Source organism: Aspergillus steynii (genome assembly GCF_002849105.1).
Source record: "Aspergillus steynii IBT 23096 chromosome Unknown P170scaffold_5, whole genome shotgun sequence".
Classification (NCBI taxonomy): Eukaryota; Fungi; Ascomycota; class Eurotiomycetes; order Eurotiales; family Aspergillaceae; genus Aspergillus; species Aspergillus steynii.
This window is the reverse complement of record NW_020194402.1, coordinates 3,002,524-3,020,915: the sequence shown is the minus strand read 5'-3', so window position 1 is coordinate 3,020,915 and position 18,392 is coordinate 3,002,524. Positions and strand designations below refer to the sequence as shown.

The window sequence follows — 18,392 nt, the reverse complement described above, 5'->3', positions numbered from 1 at the left end:
TTGGGATCTTGGATCAAGAGTCTTGCAGAGTAGTCGACAACGCCTCCCACTCCTTTACACCCACTCCAGCATACTGTCCCTCCGAGCCCGAAGCCGTCAAGATTGCACGAATCGACTTGGTCTCGAACTCTTCGAACCCCACAACGTCGGGACTATCCGTCACCTTCAACGGATACTCTGATTTAGTGGTGGCCTTCACCCACTCGCCTTCCCCATTCTTATACTCAACATGCCACGCCTTCGGCGGCGCAACCCCCTCATCCGCGCCCGCCGGCTGATCCGCGAAAAACACCATCGATGTCCCATTCAACGTGACCGTTTCGTTCCAGGTATACACCAATGTGCTGGTACCCGGCGAGTCCGTACCATCATATGAACACCAATAATCCGGCGGCAGGGGAGTCTCGCGCACAATCCCGTCATTCAATGCCTTGACCCAGTACTGAATCGGGGTTCCGTTCTTGGAGCTCGCAACTGCCTTGAGAGCCGCGTTATACGTCGCCGACGGGCCCTCCTTCGGTCCGAAAGTCTGCACGACGGTGTTGATCTTCGCGGGACTCGCACTGTCGTCCCAAGTCAACTTGTCGAACGCTACGCTGCGTCGGAAGTGGCCGCCTCCTTCCGCGTCCGCGGTATGGTACACAAGATACCACTCGCCGTTCAGCTCGACCGCGCCAGGGTGCGACGTCGTCGACGACACAATGGGGAGGATCACGTCTTGGAACGTCCATGGACCTAGCGGGGACGAGGCCGTGCCGTACGCCAGACAAGCATGATAGGATGTCGGGGTGCAGGGAGAATCCTCGCCGGCGTTGTTCGCCGCGAAGAGCATGTAGTAGGTATCCTTGCGCTTCATCAGCCACGGCGCTTCGAAGTACCCCGTCAGACTGGTGACGCGGGTCACGTCGCCCTTGATGGTGATCATGTCCTTGTCGAGTTTATAACCGAGCAGAGCCCCGAAGGTGCCGAAGTAGATGTAAACCTGGCCATCGTCGTCGACGAACACCGTCGGGTCAATGTTCTGGATCGAGTTCCCGGGCGACGGCACAGACTGCGAGATAATCGGCCCGTCCGGATGCGCGTCTTTATACGGACCCGTGGGAGTGTCGGCGACAGCGACACCGATGGCGAAGGGATCTTCGTTGGATGAATCGGCCTCGGTGACCGGCGCGTAGAGGTAGAATCTACCGTCGGCGCCCTGCACGACTTGTGCGGCGTATGCGCTTCCCGGCTTGGCCCAGGAGAAGATGGATTCCGGGACTCCGATGTTCGGGTGAAGAGTCCAGTCACTGCCCTTGGGGTCTGGCGACGAGGACTCGAACATGCCCCATTGGTTGATGTCGAAGGCGTTCTGGTTGGGGGGTGCGGTGTCACGGCCCGTGATGATGTAGAGGGTGTCGTTGACGACGAGGGGAGCCGGGTCGGCCGAATACCAGGAGCTGTTGGACCAGATGGGGTTACCGTTGGAGGTGAAGGAGATGGGCGAGGAGCCTTCGACTTGCGCTGCGAGTCCTGGGATGTGTAGCGCCAGGCTGAGGAGTGCGAGAGGGATCATTGTGGCGGCGCGAGGATCCAAGTGTAGACTTGGGCTTGAAGAAAACTAACGGCGCATGACAGATCGTCAGGGTCGCGCATTCTCGCGTCACTTAAATACTCCATAGGCGTTGCTCATTTAACCGATTCTTCAGTGATCTACCCGAGTTAATCAACTATAAACAAGCTAATGGCTTAGACACGGCGTTTACTCCGCATTGCTTGACGGTCGTTTCAAAACCCACCAATAATTGCTGAGGGATGTCATGCATGTCTGAGAGGGTAGTATAAATGAATCAGGGTCATACAACCTCATGAAAGACATCGTTCTTCCTTGGCAGTTGCCTGGGTCGTTCTCGTTCAACAAACCTAGCTTGCTTTATCTCCTTTTCATGGAAGCGTATACTCCCCCGGATTATCTTCCGTCTTCCTGCAGCTTAAAAAGCCTTTTGAGCCTTTATAACCTCATCCTCGTGATCTCCAATCCCAGTTAAATGCGCAACATTAGCCTCTCCCCCTCAGAAAGATCGCAGTACTCCATGGAATTTAGAACATTACTGAAATTCTGACATAAGCCCCAGTGGTCCACAGCAAGTCAACTATGATATTCGACCCGGTGGTCTCATCCACCGGTATAAAATGTGTACGCCGCGGTTGATGTTGTCGCGGCGATCATATCTCAACAGCTCCGTGAGAAAATTGCGGGCGTTTTATATTAGTACTTGCCCTTGTCCTAAGTTAATATCTAAGTGACAAGCTCGGACACTTTGAACAAGATATAGAGAAACAATCTGACTTAGCCCTTGGAAGCTTTGGGGGCTGGGTTTTACGAACATGTCCCTGTCAATGCCAACATCAGGGACTTCTGGTTAGTACGTTTGACATTGACAGATGTCTCCAGAATATATTTTTACAGCGCCAAGACGAAGACGTCAGGAAGTGAAATGGGAAAGGATTTTAAGCTCCTGATTATTGTCCTAAACAAGTAGTATTTAACTGCAGAGCTGCCACGTAAGTAAAGATAGCGTTGATCAAGTATTGTGTTGTGCCGAATGTTTGCGATGCATCCCAAACAGGCAGGTCCTTAGGCCCCCACCGTCAGGCAACTGCCCCGCGTGACGTCCCGAATAGGCATAACGCGGTCTGAGATTCCGCCCCCAAATCGACAGCAAATAAAGACATCCGATTTTTCTTCTTTCTTGATTCTTGTATTCATCACAACCGCTTCATATATCTCTATCTTGATGTCGCCATGGGCTCGAAATCACCTGAACAAGACGGCCACCGTGGCCACGGTATGCGCTTACCTCGGTCATGACTTAGATATTTGAACCCTGCTTACACCTACTAGATGCCCAGTCCTGCTCGACCAAGGGCAACAACGCGGGCGGCGAACCCCGCGGCGCCCATTTGTCCCGCGATGGAGATTGCAGTCTGGGGGATGAAGATGGAGATGACGACGACGACGAGGGTGCCGCCACCGCCGGTGTAGAGAACCACGTGTGCGATGGTACCGACAAAGCAACGGCGCAACTCACCTCGGAGGGCGCCTCCAAGAAAAAGAAACGCAAGAAGTCCAAGAAGAAGTCTTCGGCATTGAAACAGTCCTCGCCACCGCGGATTCCGCTGAGCGACTTGTTCCCGAACGGCCAGTATCCGACCGGCGAGTTCCAGAACTACCCCGTGGTCGAGAACACCGCTCGCACGACTGACGAGGAAAACCGGTATCTGTCACGTCAGGATCTCTATGATGAGACTTTCTTCAACAATTATCGGAAAGGAGCCGAGATACATCGTCAGGTTCGACACTGGACCCAGGAAACTGCGCGTCCGGGATCGAGTCTCACGGACATTGCCGTGGGGATTGACGATGGCGTCCGAGCGCTGCTCGACAATGCTGGCCTTGAGCCGGGAAGTGCTCTCAAGTCGGGATTAGGATTTCCGACCGGACTCTCGCTAAACAATTGTGTGGCGCACTGGACACCGAATCCTGGCCAGAAGGAGGTCATCCTGGACAGGAGCGACGTCATGAAGGTTGATTTTGGTGTCCACATCAATGGCTGGATTGTGGATAGTGCGTTCACAATGTCTTTTGATCCCACCTACGACAACCTGCTCGCTGCAGTGAAGGACGCTACCAACACGGGTATAAAGGTGGGAGCATGATTAATTCGCGCCGTATTCAATAGCATGCTAACATCATCTAGAATGCCGGTGTGGATATCCGTATCAGCGATGTCAGTGCAGCCATCCAGGAAGCGATGGAAAGCTACGAGGTGGACATCGGTGGTAAAACGTTCCCTGTGAAGGCGGTGCGAAACATCACCGGCCACAACATCAAGGCATATCAGATCCACGCTGGGAAGTCCGTCCCTTTTATCAAGACGAAGGATCAGACCAAGATGGAAGAAGGGGAGGTTTTTGCCATCGAAACCTTTGGGTCAACGGGTCGAGGCATGGTACATGATGGTGTATGTTTTCCCTATCTACGTGGACTCCCAAAAGATGCTCACACACTTCTAGCCCGGCGTCTATGGCTACGGAAAGTCCTACTCCGCGCCCAGCAAGATATCATCGTCTCTTGCTTCGGCCAGGTCCCTTTACAAGACCATCAATGATAACTTCGGCACCATTGTCTTTTGCCGTCGTTACCTTGAGCGACTTGGCGTTCAGCGCTATCTAGCCGGCGTAAGTATCTCTCTACCCTTCAATCAAACAGAAGCTTATGGAAATTAGATGAACGACCTTGTTAACAAGGGAGTGGTGGAAATGTATGAGCCCTTGATTGATACTCCGGGGTCGTACTCGGCACAGTTTGAACATGTAAGCTGTCCTCGCTCTTTATGGGGTATTTCGGAACTAATGCTTTCCAGACTATCTTCCTCGGGGAAACGCGCAAGGAAGTTATCAGTCGGGGAAATGACTACTGAATGTCAGCTGGACACCTAAGTTGTCTTTCATTTCGTTCTGATTCTGTTCTACTGGTTTACTGTTGACGCCATCTAACATGGCTGAAATATGTCATCTTTTTGATTGCTGTCCAACCATTCAACATGGCTCGCTATTCTCAGTATAGTCTAACTCTAGTTCCTAGTCGAATATTGCTCCCTACGGTGCTTAGGCCAACTAAGTTGGTCCGCCAGATTGAGAGCGGAAAACATCAATCCACATAACGAGGACAAAGTCCATCGCTGGAAATTTCATTCTTGTTTAACTGACACAATTTCATAGTCTGTAGCATAAACTACCAATGTTGTGGCTAAGCCACCACTAACGACGACTTTCTACCCAAACCCTTCTTCAGATCCGGGAGTCCTCGCGCCTTTAGCGATGAAGCCTACTGGGAGGACTCCACGACCCCTTACTCAGTTCAGTACTCCTTGCAAGTCTCCCAGACCTCGTCATCAGTTACTGAATACGAGTATATTGATGACTCATACCCCCTATCTTGATTCAGCCCCGGATCATCGTCTCGATCATCGTTCTGCGTCGCGAGATCCGGTTGAACCACATCACGAACTTTCTGAGCAAAATCATCGAACCGCGACAGGGACTGTTCGATTAGTTCGAAATCGCACCATTTCATGCACGGTTTATGACCCTGGCGTCTGCCCTTCTTGACGGCCTTTTTATTCTTCTCCGCCGCGCGTTGCTCGGCAATCGCAATCGCAATTTGAAAGGCGCGTCGGATCTGGCGGCCATTCCATCGCCGTTCCGGTGCGGTGTTTTTGTAATGCTCTATGGCAAAAACGCGGATTTCCCAAAAGTCGGCTTCGATCCCGTTCGTCTTGGCAAGCCTTAAGTTCTTGCGGAAGAGCTTGTGCGTGGCCCTCTTGTTAAGGGGCGGGTAGAAGAGGTTGACGAGGATACGAGACTGGAGGGCCTTGTCGATCTTGCCGAGTTGATTGGTGGTGAGGAAGAGGATTCCTTTGTAGTTCTCGAGGACGCGAAAGAGAACTATTTGGGGCTGGGTTAGCGATGTTGGCATGAGGGGGTGGTGCGAAGGCTTACCTGACGCGGGGCTGTTGTCTTTCGCGTTATCATCTCGCTGCGTGAGTAAGATATCGGCCTGCGTCTGGCATTAGTTTGAGCTCACAGATACATTGACAGGGAGAAGACTGACCTCATCTAGAAGCAGAACGCATTTCCATTTCTGAGCCTGAGCGAAGATAGACTCCAAGAGAGGCTCCAAGTCGATTGCTGTAGTATCGAGGTCGCCACAAGCGACAGAGTACAGTGGTAGGTCACAAACCTCTGCTACATATTCTATACGAAACCACTGGGTTAGTTTCATGACTTTATTTTATCGCTGGGGATCCGGTTTGAACTTACCAGCAGTCGACGTCTTTCCCACTCCCGTTGCACCATATAGGCGAATGGTAAGTCCTTTTTCTATGTATGAAAAAGTCAGCCCCAAAATAAGAAAAAGTTCACAAAGGACTGGATGTTACCTCTTCCTCCGATCAAGTCTGATTGTGAGTTCCCGTTCGGTTCCTCGCCACTGTGGCGGATATGCCCCCGAACAAGAGAATAGACGATTCTCTTGTGACCAGCTGGCAAAGCCAACGAGTTCCATCCACGTTCTTTTATATCATCCGCGATATCCAAAACAACATGATTGAGGTCGACCACAGCTGTATTGAGTTAGCTCAGTCGAAAAGACATGAACATATCTGGTAAACTTACCCCATTGTCGAGTCTTCAGCACAAACGCGAATACACTGCAAGGGAAGATAATGAGGTCCTCCTCTGAAGCATTGCCCGAGTTGCCGTCGAAGTTGCAAGCATCTGTATTCAACAATGAATGCTTAGCCATGAAGTCCTCCATGTTCTGACGGTCAATGCCAAAGTCGTTGAAGACGCGGTCATTTTCACAGCAGTCTTTCTCTCGACAGCCTCCCGGAGACACCATGACAACTTCTGCTTCGTTTGCACCCATTGGTGGACTGATGCCAAATTGTACCATGTAGTTCCAACTCGGGTCTTTATCGCGATCATCCCAGAGGGCTGTCTCAAAATCAACAATCACCTGGCTATCGATTTCACCCCCGTCATGCAGATTCGGTCCGTTGTATTGAAAATGGCCGCCTCTAGAAACATGTAAGAACTTCTCACCATTGCACTGAAGCGTCTTTTTGACCTTCGAATCTTGAGCGAATTGAAGAGGGTAGATGGGAAGATCCTCGATACTTCGTGCACCAGAAAACGGTTGAATAGTGAAGGTGCGTGTAACCGGACCAAACCTATGCCCGTCGTACTGAATCTGATAGCAGAGCACGAGGAAGTCACTCCCTTTGGCTGGAACAATGTACCTCTTACTGAGATCATCAAGGTCGTCATCATCGCTCTTGGGTGGAAACAGGTATGAACGACCGCCCGTTGCACAGAGCACACGGTAGGCTTGAAGGGGCTCTCGAGTGATTACCACTTGACCAGTCTTGAAAAGATGCCAAAGATCAGAGTAGTAGACCTTCTCAACAGAGGTGCTTTCGGGTGCCTTGATGGGCTTGGGCTCGTCGTCAATGAAGTCTTCCAAGCAGGGCAGTTCTTTGAAGGCTTGCACCGAGTAGTAGGTCTTCTCAACTAAGCCGCTTTCGAGTGCCTTGATAGGCTTGAGCTCGTTGTCCATGAAGTCGACCAAGCAAGACAGCTCTCTGTACGCTTGCTCCGTGCCATATTCGTTCAACAACTTTTCTTTTTCTTCGATGGAAAAATACCCACTCTGAGATGATGGCTGCGGATCATCCGGAGTCTGGTTGGAAGGACAGTTCGGGAACTGCTCTGTGATCGCGATCGGACCGAACTTCTTTCGCAATTGGGTGTGGAGATCGCGGATTGCCTTTTCATGCTGCACGAGGAGTTTGAACGGTTTAAGCAAGACAATCGGGGAGCCTTTCTGGTGGATTTCAATGTTTAGAAGCTTTTCGAGCAGCTTCTGGAGGGAGTCCCCATTGATTCGAATCCGATCAGGCATGTGGGGATAGTCGCCCTCGGGAAGGTGCGATGTACCGGCTGGAACAGGCGCATCCTTCGAAGCCACCTCATCGTCTCGAACCCTCCATACATCTTGCAAAAGCATGGACTGCCCCCTGTATCGAAAGTGGAAGGGCCGTTCCGACTGAGGCTTCGACCAGATTTCATGCGGAATGACAGCATCGCCGATGAGAACGTCGATTGCATGGACTTTGCCAGGGACTTTCTTCTGATGGTTTCTCATGAAGTCGTGCCACTGAACCAGGTTTTTCCTTGTAGTGGTTACCTTGAGTTCTTTCTTTTCATTAGACGGAAGAGGTCGTTTGGCAATTGGGACTTTACTCGCAGTATTGTAGCTCTGTCCAATAGCTGGAGATCGCTTGACAGTTGGGGCACTTTCTGAAGCGTTGTTACCCTGTGCAATAGGGGAAGATGGCCTCGAAGTCTGAGGGTCATTGCTCTTGATGACAGGGTAGATGGGTGAAGGAGATCGCTTGACAATTGGGAGTTTACTCGCAGAATTGGTACTCTGTCCAATAGGTGGAGATGAAGTTGGAGTCTGAGGGTCATTGCTCTTAATGACAGGGTAAGTGGGTGGATAAGTGTGACGCGGCATGGTGTTGTGAGAGGAAGGGTGCTGTGTGTAATAATGAGGATAGTGATGATGAGAACGTATCGAAACTATTATTGAAATCAAACTGAGGAGAATGGATGAAGGTGGTTGGATCTCCTCATCTACTGCTAGCCACGATCGATTCTTTTATGCACAACGTGATATGGCGCTAACCCAAAACGATCGACTGTATGATCGGAATCTTTCACTACATCGCGGAGGATTCCAGCAGAACGCCAGACCACACAGTGAGTGGCAAACGTGATCGAAGGTGGAAGTAACCAAAGGATTGTTTCCTGAACAGTTCACTCCGAGAATCCGTTTGCTCATTAACCAGGTTCACGGTAGACTCCAATAAGTCCAAGCTCCACGCTGAGACAATTATAAATGAAATGGAAATGACTATTTGGATTGCCATTCTAATCTGTGATAGAGCTCGACAGGATAGCCATTAGTATAGAGCACGTGACTGCCTCCTATGCCAAACTGACTTACTGGCTGCTTTTCAGATGTTGATGCGAAATGATTGAACAGACCACGATAGTCGAGGTTTCGATTCCTCGACTGCAAGCTGCAATATTTCATCAATACTATACACACCCGCTTAATTTTAAGCAACTACAAAACCGGCTTGATCCTATCGCTCATATTAAAACCCTAAATCCCATAGCTCTGCAGTTGAATTCAAACCAAAGAACTTTTCCACGGTAGGTAACCGCGCAAGTTTCTCGGAGTGACCTCGCTCAATGTCTTCTCCAGCCCTCATGACACGAAGTGCCGTAGGAAGCATAAACGCGGGAACAATTTCCACGAGGTCCTCACGGAGGCGTTTCAGAGTGAGTTCGGATCCTGAGCATCGAGCAAGAACGCCTACTCTGCTTCCTACGGCTTTGTCGGCTACCGGTAGCACGTAAACCTCCTCTATGTATGGGAGCTTTGAAATGGCGTTCTCCATGTACACGACCGGAACAGGGCCACCCACAGCTTTGATGACTACATGAAGGGTGATTGTTAGCACGGCTATGGTAGAGTAAAGATGAACATAAATACTTACAGTCACTCTTTGCTCGGCCGTCAAAAACATAGTGGTAGCCGACTCGATGGGCAGAGTCACCTGTCATGTGGAACCCATCTTTGTTGACAATTTCTTCATATGGAGGCTCATTGCCGAAGTAACTAGGTTCGTTGAAGTCAGTCAGTAGCCGGGGATAAAAGACCCATTGATGAGGTTTTGACATACCCCTTGAAGGTTGACGGGCCTTTGAGCAAGACGGCTCCGTGGTCGCCCTCGGAAAGCTTCATGGTATGTGATGGGTTTACAAGCTTGCCGATACATCTCTGTTGATCAAAGAGGTTACGGTTAGAGGATAGATCTAACCATTCTCAGCAGATAGAATTACTTACCTCGACATTGATAGATGTTTCAGGGTCCGCTAGAGTTATAACGCCTCCAGTTTCTGTACTCCCCCATGCGACACTCAGAGGACACCCGAGTACATCTCTCCAGTACTTCAACAAAGAAGGCACCGGCATGGAGCCACCAATGGCAGCTGACTTGATACCGCGGGCACCTTGAAGGTACTCGTCCCTCGCTGGTGAGCTATATAGATGACTGCGGAAATGCCTAGCAAGAGCATCATAGAAGGCAACTGTTGCTGTGACAGTTGTCACGCCCCCCTGACGAATTCGCTCCCAGAGGATGTCGGGGCCGGCATTCATTGGAGCAACGGAGACATGTCGCCCGATAAAAAGAGATAGAATCATGGCCCATGTCCCGGCAATGTAAAAGGCTGGACGATGGGAAATGGTCGCTTCGTCGAACTGCTTCGGTGAGTTGGTGAAGAGACGGCGGTCATGAATTGCTCCCTTGGGCACGCCTGTCGAACCAGATGTCCAGTTGACCCAGCCGGGCTGGCTGGAGGGGATTTCCAATAATTCATCAATTCCGTATGAAGAGACTGGGGAGCTTTGCGACGTGTTAAACACGATCGGAAGCACGTCAATCGGACTCGACTCGACGCATCTCTGAAAAGTAGCAGCTTGGTGCTCAAAGTTGCGAGCTGCTAAGATACATTTTAGGTCGCATTTCTCCATGACCTTTCCATAGTTCTGTTCCTCGATTGTCAACGCTGCCTTGTTGTCAGTATTCTCTGCCTCATTTGATGCTGGAAGTAAACTCACGGAGAGGAACAACTACACCCCCAAGAGCCAAGATGGCGAACGCAGCAACGGCATACTCATAACTCGAATGTCCAACATAACCAACGCGGTAGTTCTGACTGATGATCGAATTCACTGACTCATTTTCTTCTCCTAGACCTTCCACCAGTTTCAAACGCATATGCTCAACATCCGTAAGAAGCTGGGGATACGTAGCTTGCACGCCAATCGTCGGATCATCCACAATGATTCCATGTCTCTCTTTAGCAAGCTCAATCAGCCTTGAAAAGATGTCATCATTTGGGAACGAGCCCTCTGTGGCGTGAGGCATTTTGTATAGACGCTAGTGTATACAGTGATTTCGATGTTTGGTCTGACCCTCTCGAGTAGGGAGTATGAATTTGTCAACCAAGGTAGATGAAGCTCAACAATGGTTGAAAGACCAACTGACAACGACAGGAGAAATGCTCGAATTTGTTTGTATTCGATCAGGACACTGTCTCCAGAATTCGACCCGATGACCCAATCCACTACGTAAAGCCTTGATGTGTCGCCAAGCGGCAGCTATTTAAACGATCGACGGGCGGATCGTGTCGATCAACTTTACTTTTGCCGTTTCTGTGGATCCAGGAGTCCGGAGGAAAGGCTCTTCCGAGTTTCTGATACGAAAAGGTAGCTATCGATCGAAGATCTTCGGCTTAATGCTCCCCAGCATTGTCGATCATCTGACTCAGGAACGCCCACGAACGCCATGATTCGCGAGGTCACTTTCTCTTGGATCAATTATGCTGGCCACGTAATATGAGACAGGCATTGCACTGATTCTGATGTTGTGCGCCACAGTTGCTGTATCATAGCTGTGTTTGGGATGTTGTCCAGTGGGATAGTTCGGACAATGCCCGCGCGAGTAGATGATCTTCTGTCTCACATTCCCAGATCTGCGCTGCATTCAATAGCACGCCACCCTTCCAAAGGCAGCCGAAGAAGGTCCACATGAAAATCTGTGACTCCATCGTGTGATGTTCACCCCTTGTCTTTGTTTGTTGTAGCGGTTTTCTTGGCAGAGTTTGCTTGTTGTCATTTTTTCTCAATTCGTGGACGCCGTCTCAGCTTGACGGCATTATTCGTTAACAAGAAGCCCTTTCGCCATCTGCACGCAGCAAACTCAGCCAGCCAAGGCAACCATGTCACTGGTTCATAGGAACTCGAATCCTGTGAAAGTAGAAATGGACAGTTTTCAAAAGCTTCCAGATACGGAATCTGATAAGGGACCGGAAGTTGTGAACTATGAAGTCGACTGGAAGGGACCCGACGATCCAAACAAGCCAATGAACTGGCCCAAATCGCGGAAACAAGGCATAATTATTGCTGTTTGCGCGATGCGATTCACTACGTACGGTGCCATTCCGGCTTTAAAAATTCCCCGAGTCGGGAACATCAACTAACGTTGTCCTGATTAATAGCCCGCTCGCCTCGTCTATGATGTCTCCCGCCTTGCTGGTGATTGGCAAGGATTTTCCAGATGCTTCAGAAACGCTCCTCAGTTTTAGTGTTTCTATATATGTGAGCTTTGTCTCTCCGATCTGCGATTTGGCACTAACTTATCTAGATTATCGGGTTCGGGCTGGGCCCTCTACTCCTCGCGCCACTGTCGGAGGTATACGGCCGCAATGTAATCTACCATGTTGGAAACATCATGTTCACGGTGTTTACAGTCTGTTGTGGTCTGTCTCCTAATATCGGTGCCTTGTTGGCCTTTCGCCTGATGGCCGGGTTCTTTGGCGGTGCACCATTAACTAATGGAGGAGGGACGATTGCCGACTTGGTTCCAGCTGAAAAGCGTGGACTGTAAGTTTGATTCACTATCCCATGGCAAGCGGTCGCTAATTTGTAGTATCATGAGCATCTTCTCTGCGAGTATGCTTATGGGCCCGGTCCTAGGACCTGTTATAGGAGGGTTCCTTGCCGAGGTAGGATGGCGATGGATCTTCTGGGTGTTGACTGTATTAGTATGTTATCTACCCTTGGTGCAATGCCATGAGTTGGTGCCTAACTAGAACAGAGCGGTTTAACTACAATTGTCGGTTTCATTTTCCTCCGTGAGACCTTCGCTCCGGTGTTGTTAGAAAAGATCGCTCGTCAACTCCGCGAGAAAACTGGAGATTCGCGCTACTATGCGAAGGGCAAATCAGACAAAAAGCTGAGCCATCTTCTTCTGGGCGCCGTGACTCGACCTACACGAATGCTGGTGAATCCTATCATCATTGGCACCTCTGTGTACATGGCCGTGATGTATGGTATTATCTACCTCCTCTTTACTACGTTTTCTGTGGTATTCCAGAGGAACTATGGATTCAAGGAGGGTATTGCAGGCCTGGCGTATCTTGGAATTGGCGTCGGAAGCGCCCTTGGCATGTTCCTCTTCGGACGCTACAGTGATCGCATTTACAGCCGTCTTACTTCAAAACACCAACAGGCGAAGCCAGAGTAAGAACCTCCACCTCAACCTTTTGTTCAGTACATACTCATGAATCTGTATTAGATTCCGACTACCACCACTAATACCAAGTGCCGTTTCCATGCCTGTCGGTCTGATAATATATGGATGGACCGCACAGTATAAATTGCATTGGATCCTACCTATCATTGGCACGGGCTTCTCGGGGTTAAGTGTGATGGGCTGTTTGGTAAGTCGAATTTATCCTCTCCCTTGAGTCAAATATTCGCTTTGTAGCGCTGTTGGCTGACTACTGGTGCGCTATAGGCATCTATCCAGGCATATCTAGTTGATGAATTCACTGTTTTCGCAGCCAGCGCGCTCGCAGCGAACGGTTTAATCCGGAGCATTGCCGGTGGTCTGGTTCCATTAGGAGGGCTGGGGCTTTATGAGCGAATAGGTCTGGGATGGGGAAACACGCTACTAGCCTTCTTGTCTATTCTCTTCAGCCTTCCTGCTGTGGCATTTTACAAGTACGGTGAGAGGATGAGGCAATGTCGAGTGGGCCTCGATTAGGGAGTGTCGGTGTACATAATATGTTCACATGTACATGATCCATTAAAAAAGAATATATATAGACTTTAGAACGGCGCACGTTCGACTTCCGGCAGACTTGGGCTCTAGTGGTTTTATTTTGACGCTTAGTACTGCTTGTCAATCTTCAATGCCGAAAGCTTCTGAATGACAAGGTAAGAAGGGCATTTCTCTCAGGTGGCAGACAAATGTTGAGTAGGTATATTTGCTCCCGGATCAAGCTCCTTAGACTCACGGACTGGAAGCTCCAGCCTCTGCATGACTAGGCCGAATGATTGGAGCAGCGAAGAGTTATACTAGATGTTTTATCTTGGTGGTAATGTCGGTGTATGTTCCAGAAAGCTAGAAATATACGTGAACATGCTTGCCATTCACCTCCAACAATACCCCTCGGTGCCAACCAAGTGGAAAATGATTAATTAAAAAGAATTTGTGTAAAAAAGAAAAAAATACAAAAAAGAAAAACATACAACAGCCGGGATTCGCTGGTGGTCACCCACCCAACTACTAACCGGCCGGCGTGAGGCTTAAGTACGGCTGAGCGGACGGGAAGCCCTGTTCTCCTCACCCTGTGGTCGTATGTACTCATGTCCACCTGAAAAGGAGCTATATAGATAGAGGTGGAATATAGCAAGATTAATAGACTATATTATAAAAATATTTTATTATGTAACCATGTAGTTAAACTCCTTCAAAAACCAATAGAAAGACCCCCTAGAGCACGGAGATGAGGAGACACGCAGTGACGAGCAGAATTATCGCAAGCTCCTCTAAAAGTAAACTGATGAATTGGCTAAATATGACCACGAGGTGGACTTCTTGCTGCCTCATCGACTTTCTCATGGCTTTGGGGAACAACTAAAAGACCCTTAGCCAGGCACCTACGCCACCGTCTTCCTCCTACCGGTGGAATAGGGCTTGCGGTCAGTATTCTCAGTATGAGTGGAGCCCCAAATAGTACAGCTATTCTTGGAATGGTGATCGTCAATGCGTTAAACACAGTAGAAAGCCTTGTTCAATCTGATATTAAATATGGCTGGAGTATCGCCAAGATTATGAGGGTCCTCAAACCGGAGAAGGAAGACGATGGGAGGACAACCACGCGCAGTCAGACAGAAGGCAATTATGCCGTCAAGGATGAAGATGATAGTTCCCATGTTATCCACAGGACCCTCTTACAATATCTCCCCGATAGGGTAGCTGGTTTGTCGGGCTTGAGACATTGACTGCGGCTCGAGAAAGCCAGGGTGAATCACCAGCTCGATATCAATATTCCCTTCTTCTTCTTCTTTTTATTCTTCTTTTTCCTTTTCTTCTTCATCTATCGGTTTCACTCTGCATTTGCTCAACAAGTCTAATCACCAGGAAACCGGCATCAAACAAAATGGAATTCTGCCAGAGTTATATGTATATAATCAATATTTATACAAGACAGCCTCTCTGGAACTACCCGGAATCATTGGTCGCGATCATGGCCACTTGAACAGCCGCGAAACTATTCGAGATCGTCAGCTCCAGTTTATGATTTTCAGATAGCACAAATAAGGAGGCCACCGTAAATAAGACAACAACTTACGCTGTCGACACTGCCAGAAGATCGGCTCTTCGTGCTTTCACCATCCAGCCCATAATCAGAACAAAAGCTAGGTTATAGACTATAACAAACACCATTCGGATTGTGGTCTTCTTCAAATACAGCAAGACAATAATCGATGAGGCAGGGAGCACCCCAGCTGTTACTAGACTGATGAAATAGCTGGTCCGTCTGACGGTTCGATCATCGTAGATCCAGGCATGGACAGCATGGTTGCTCAGAGTCTATCAATATGCGAACACATCAGTTACTCACGATACTTGACGGAGGGAGCGAGTGATAGAGACTCACCGAGTTTCGGACCCCAAATCGCTGATGATACCATGGAACAAGCTTAGTGAACATCCATCGCGTAAGCAGATCCGTGCCTTCAAACCGACTGCGCAGCGCCACGAGATCATTGGTATTACCATCGTCGCGCCATTGGTGCCGCGGTCGAAGAAACGTCCCCTCGCGCGCTTCTTGCGCATCGAGCCATTCTTGAAACATAGCTAGATCGCTGCGCTCAGGGCTGCTGAGTCGAAGCAATTGGGTGTGTTGAAGGAGTGCTTCATCTATACGAGTTTGCTTTTATTTAGTTTCCACCGTCGCAGTAAACCACAGACGAGAAGAATACGGAGGGAATAAATGTATAAAAAACTCACTATGCTCCTTCAGCATTTTCCGTACCTCGAGTACCTTCGACCATTGGGCCGCATTGGCGCTGTCTCCCTCCACGTTGTATGACTCAAGAAGCGCCTCCACGGAGTACGGGTAGGCCTTTTTCGTTTGAGACCCCGATTCTTGGTCTTCGTGAACGATATCCTTCAGGGATGCTTCGGCAAGGCTTAGTTCGGCCTGTAGGTAGAGCAAATTCTTTGTGTTCAGAACCGTGAAGCGCCGGAAGAATGAGAGCCCTGGATCCAGCGCCATTAGATGCGCAAGCGTGTCGTAGCCTCGTGGACATTGCGGGCAAGGGGGTTGTTGCATGATCGGCTCTTTGTTCTATTGATTGCAGGAGGGGATCTGTGATAAATCCGAAGAACAGGTGAAGTAAGGGAGTGAAAGAACCCCGGATAATATAGCAGCAATCAGGTCAGGAGGTGGGTTTTATTATTATTGGTTTGTAGATTAGCCGCCAGGAAAATGATCATCAGGCTGTAACTCCGGCAGTGTAAAGTGGCGGGGTAATCCACCAGTAGATGCGTACATAAACCTCTAATGAGGCCATGATGAGGCTGAGATTTCCCCTCGCGCAGTGCTCTATTTGCATCATGCGAAAGGACAGCAGTGCTAGTTTAGCAAAAGGACAGGGGAAAGAGAGATCTCTCTATAGCCTTGCAATCAAAACTGAAAGCCAATGCTGATAACATAGATCCCCAATTTGCGGCTGGACCGCGCATGAACAAATTTCACGATGCGCGAGTCAACAAATAATTCGCAGTTGAGCGATCCGAGCCTTCAACAACAAACCAAAGACATGTATACAATAACATCACCGCTGCCATCACCGAGAGGAGAGGCACGTGGGCGAAAGCTCTCGGTAGGAAAGAGCTGCAGATCACAGCGGACTGTAATACTTTACTATCACACCTGCGGCTGACACGCTACGTCACCAAACTTGTAATTTGAACACGACTATTGGGGCTGTTTCACGGCAAATGCCAGCTTATTCTTAACCCCAACGCAGACCAACAAACTGTCCTCAATGCCGCAGCCAGGACATAGATGCATTATGCTCGTTAGTGAGGACGCGCATACATGACTTTCCTGTCCAGAGGACGCAGGTAACCAAGCCGAATATACACCCAGGTCAGCACAGGCGAGGCGGCAAGAACAATTACAGGACACGGAGAAACAGGCTTTCTGGAACTTTGGAATTATAGGTTGCAGTTAATGTATATGGCATTTTGAAGATACGTGGCTTTAGGGGTTCCTGCCGTGTTAGAAGCACAAGGCTCTATATATTTAAACTCCGCCGTTCTAAGCCATGCTTCTACGGGTACCCATATCATCGCTTTAGTTTGATGAAGCCTCTGCATTAGTATTTAGACGTTCACATTCTCAGGCTCCAAGGGGGAAATAAAAAATGGACTGACAATAACTGTACTCAACAACAAGTGGGAAGCAAAATTTACCGAGAGTCACACGAAAAACAGAAAGAACTTTCCAATAAAGCTCCTACACATGCAAGCGCTGTGCGATCTCAGGGTCTATTTGGTCCAGTGACAACGTCTGTATTGATGGCCTTCCAAGCAAAAGATCTGCGTCTAGATCACGCACGACATGGAACGCAGCCTCAAAGACTTGAGGCTTCCCGATAAATGTCCATTTGATCTTAGCAATGCCTAAGGATGCATAGTTCTTTTGATCAGGACCTGAGATAGCGGGGTGTTCGACAGGTTGAACTGGGGCCCGGAGTCGCTGTTGGATCTCTTCCGACATGAGATTGGCTTCGGTGTTGAAGCTGAGAAGCATCCGGCGTCGAAGCCTGGTTTTCTGGTCCGGGTTATCCACAATCACATCGTAGATGTAGTCATAGTGCGCCAGTGCGTAGGAGGGATCCGTTTGTGCCTGTGCCTCACACGCATTGGCTGCGGTGGGCGGCGCGTCGTCCCTTGGTATCAATACTGACTTTCTTCGAGGGACATCTCCCTGTGACCCGCGCCATATATTTGCCCCTAGATGCGGATATCTAGCAGGCGGCTCTGCGTACGATGTGGGTAAGGTATCTTTCTCATTCTCCCAGCCATGGACAGAATGACTCCTAGTATCTATACGAGATTTCCGTCTGCATCTAACACCACAGAGGCTTGTGAATGGGGACCACGTGCTTGCTTTGGTGATCGGCTCGATGAAGGCTCGCTGCGAAGGCTTGTTCGTCGGACATGGCGTCTTCACGATATGCCAACGTTAGCTCCCCGGGCGATCGATAAGGTCGCGAGTCGACTTTACGGAATTTGTACGCTCCTGGCGTCGCTTCTCTTCGCCTCCATTGTATGTGCCAGTCAATGTCCAGCATTCCTTTTGGCTCGTTGCTTGCAAACCGTTAGATATGCTCCTTCCTGTGCTAGATTCATGGGTGAAGCATAGGAGTAACTAACAAAATTTCCTCCAGCGCATGAGGCGGAAGTTGATCTAAGACGTCAATGGTCTTGACGGTGAAAATTATCTGAGATGGACTTTTATCCCAATCAGTTGTTGCAATACCAAGTGCCCACAAGGGCAACGTAGAGACATCACACCATTGGGATAGGAGACTTTATAGATGTCCTCTGCTGTCTAAGACGATCTAAGTCACACCGTCCCACAATGACTGTCATACGGTGAGTCTACAGGAATATAGTATATGAGCATCGACTTACGACGTGAACAGCGCTAATCAGCCTTCAATGAAATCCCGCGGTTGCACGGCAACGTAGGCTTCTCCGGGCGGCATCGTAAATCCCTGCATTCCAGGCCAAGTTGGATTTGAGGTTTCAGGTCATTGGCAACAACTGTCGCAGCGG

At 49.4% G+C, this 18,392-nt stretch overlaps 7 protein-coding genes across 7 annotated transcripts; 2 read left to right on the top strand and 5 right to left on the bottom strand.

Annotated features, from left to right (window-relative positions):
* Nucleotides 1–13: 13 nt before the first annotated feature.
* Nucleotides 14–1,555, bottom strand: P170DRAFT_477092 (Arabinanase/levansucrase/invertase; the record flags this gene model as incomplete). Its single annotated transcript, XM_024853414.1, has 1 exon — nucleotides 14–1,555. The coding sequence occupies one exon, from the start codon at nucleotides 1,553–1,555 to the stop codon at nucleotides 14–16; it is 1,542 nt and encodes a 513-aa protein (XP_024703779.1).
* A 1,197-nt stretch (nucleotides 1,556–2,752) lies between these two features.
* P170DRAFT_438091 (putative methionine aminopeptidase, type II) lies at nucleotides 2,753–4,749 on the top strand. Its single transcript, XM_024849508.1, has 6 exons — nucleotides 2,753–2,828; nucleotides 2,885–3,687; nucleotides 3,741–4,004; nucleotides 4,057–4,221; nucleotides 4,270–4,356; nucleotides 4,407–4,749. The coding sequence occupies exons 1-6, from the start codon at nucleotides 2,786–2,788 to the stop codon at nucleotides 4,461–4,463; spliced, it is 1,419 nt and encodes a 472-aa protein (XP_024703778.1). The 5' UTR covers nucleotides 2,753–2,785; the 3' UTR covers nucleotides 4,464–4,749.
* Nucleotides 4,750–4,903: 154 nt separating this feature from the next.
* P170DRAFT_477090 (uncharacterized protein) lies at nucleotides 4,904–8,122 on the bottom strand (the record flags this gene model as incomplete). The annotated part of the gene is made up of 6 exons (XM_024853413.1): nucleotides 4,904–5,490; nucleotides 5,545–5,602; nucleotides 5,657–5,799; nucleotides 5,866–5,925; nucleotides 5,985–6,167; nucleotides 6,220–8,122. 6 exons carry the CDS (start codon nucleotides 8,120–8,122, stop codon nucleotides 4,904–4,906), a joined length of 2,934 nt encoding a protein of 977 aa, XP_024703777.1.
* Nucleotides 8,123–8,768: 646 nt separating this feature from the next.
* On the bottom strand, nucleotides 8,769–10,610 carry P170DRAFT_427558 (class I adenylate-forming enzyme family protein; the record flags this gene model as incomplete). The annotated part of the gene is made up of 5 exons (XM_024847779.1): nucleotides 8,769–9,112; nucleotides 9,174–9,295; nucleotides 9,360–9,457; nucleotides 9,524–10,248; nucleotides 10,301–10,610. 5 exons carry the CDS (start codon nucleotides 10,608–10,610, stop codon nucleotides 8,769–8,771), a joined length of 1,599 nt encoding a protein of 532 aa, XP_024703776.1.
* Nucleotides 10,611–11,505: 895 nt separating this feature from the next.
* Nucleotides 11,506–13,292, top strand: P170DRAFT_360940 (MFS transporter; the record flags this gene model as incomplete). The annotated part of the gene is made up of 7 exons (XM_024844442.1): nucleotides 11,506–11,672; nucleotides 11,743–11,842; nucleotides 11,889–12,127; nucleotides 12,174–12,288; nucleotides 12,342–12,766; nucleotides 12,822–12,966; nucleotides 13,044–13,292. The coding sequence occupies 7 exons, from the start codon at nucleotides 11,506–11,508 to the stop codon at nucleotides 13,290–13,292; spliced, it is 1,440 nt and encodes a 479-aa protein (XP_024703775.1).
* Nucleotides 13,293–14,672: 1,380 nt separating this feature from the next.
* Nucleotides 14,673–15,965, bottom strand: P170DRAFT_411343 (uncharacterized protein). Its single transcript, XM_024846888.1, has 4 exons — nucleotides 15,549–15,965; nucleotides 15,196–15,458; nucleotides 14,887–15,128; nucleotides 14,673–14,805 (listed from the first exon to the last, which is right to left on the bottom strand). The coding sequence occupies exons 1-4, from the start codon at nucleotides 15,871–15,873 to the stop codon at nucleotides 14,757–14,759; spliced, it is 879 nt and encodes a 292-aa protein (XP_024703774.1). The 5' UTR covers nucleotides 15,874–15,965; the 3' UTR covers nucleotides 14,673–14,756.
* A 1,031-nt stretch (nucleotides 15,966–16,996) lies between these two features.
* Nucleotides 16,997–18,333, bottom strand: P170DRAFT_212196 (retropepsin-like aspartic protease). Its single transcript, XM_024842820.1, has 4 exons — nucleotides 18,249–18,333; nucleotides 17,988–18,065; nucleotides 17,839–17,921; nucleotides 16,997–17,778 (listed from the first exon to the last, which is right to left on the bottom strand). The coding sequence occupies exons 2-4, from the start codon at nucleotides 18,004–18,006 to the stop codon at nucleotides 17,065–17,067; spliced, it is 816 nt and encodes a 271-aa protein (XP_024703773.1). The 5' UTR covers nucleotides 18,007–18,065; nucleotides 18,249–18,333; the 3' UTR covers nucleotides 16,997–17,064.
* Between the last annotated feature and the right edge of the window lie 59 nt (nucleotides 18,334–18,392).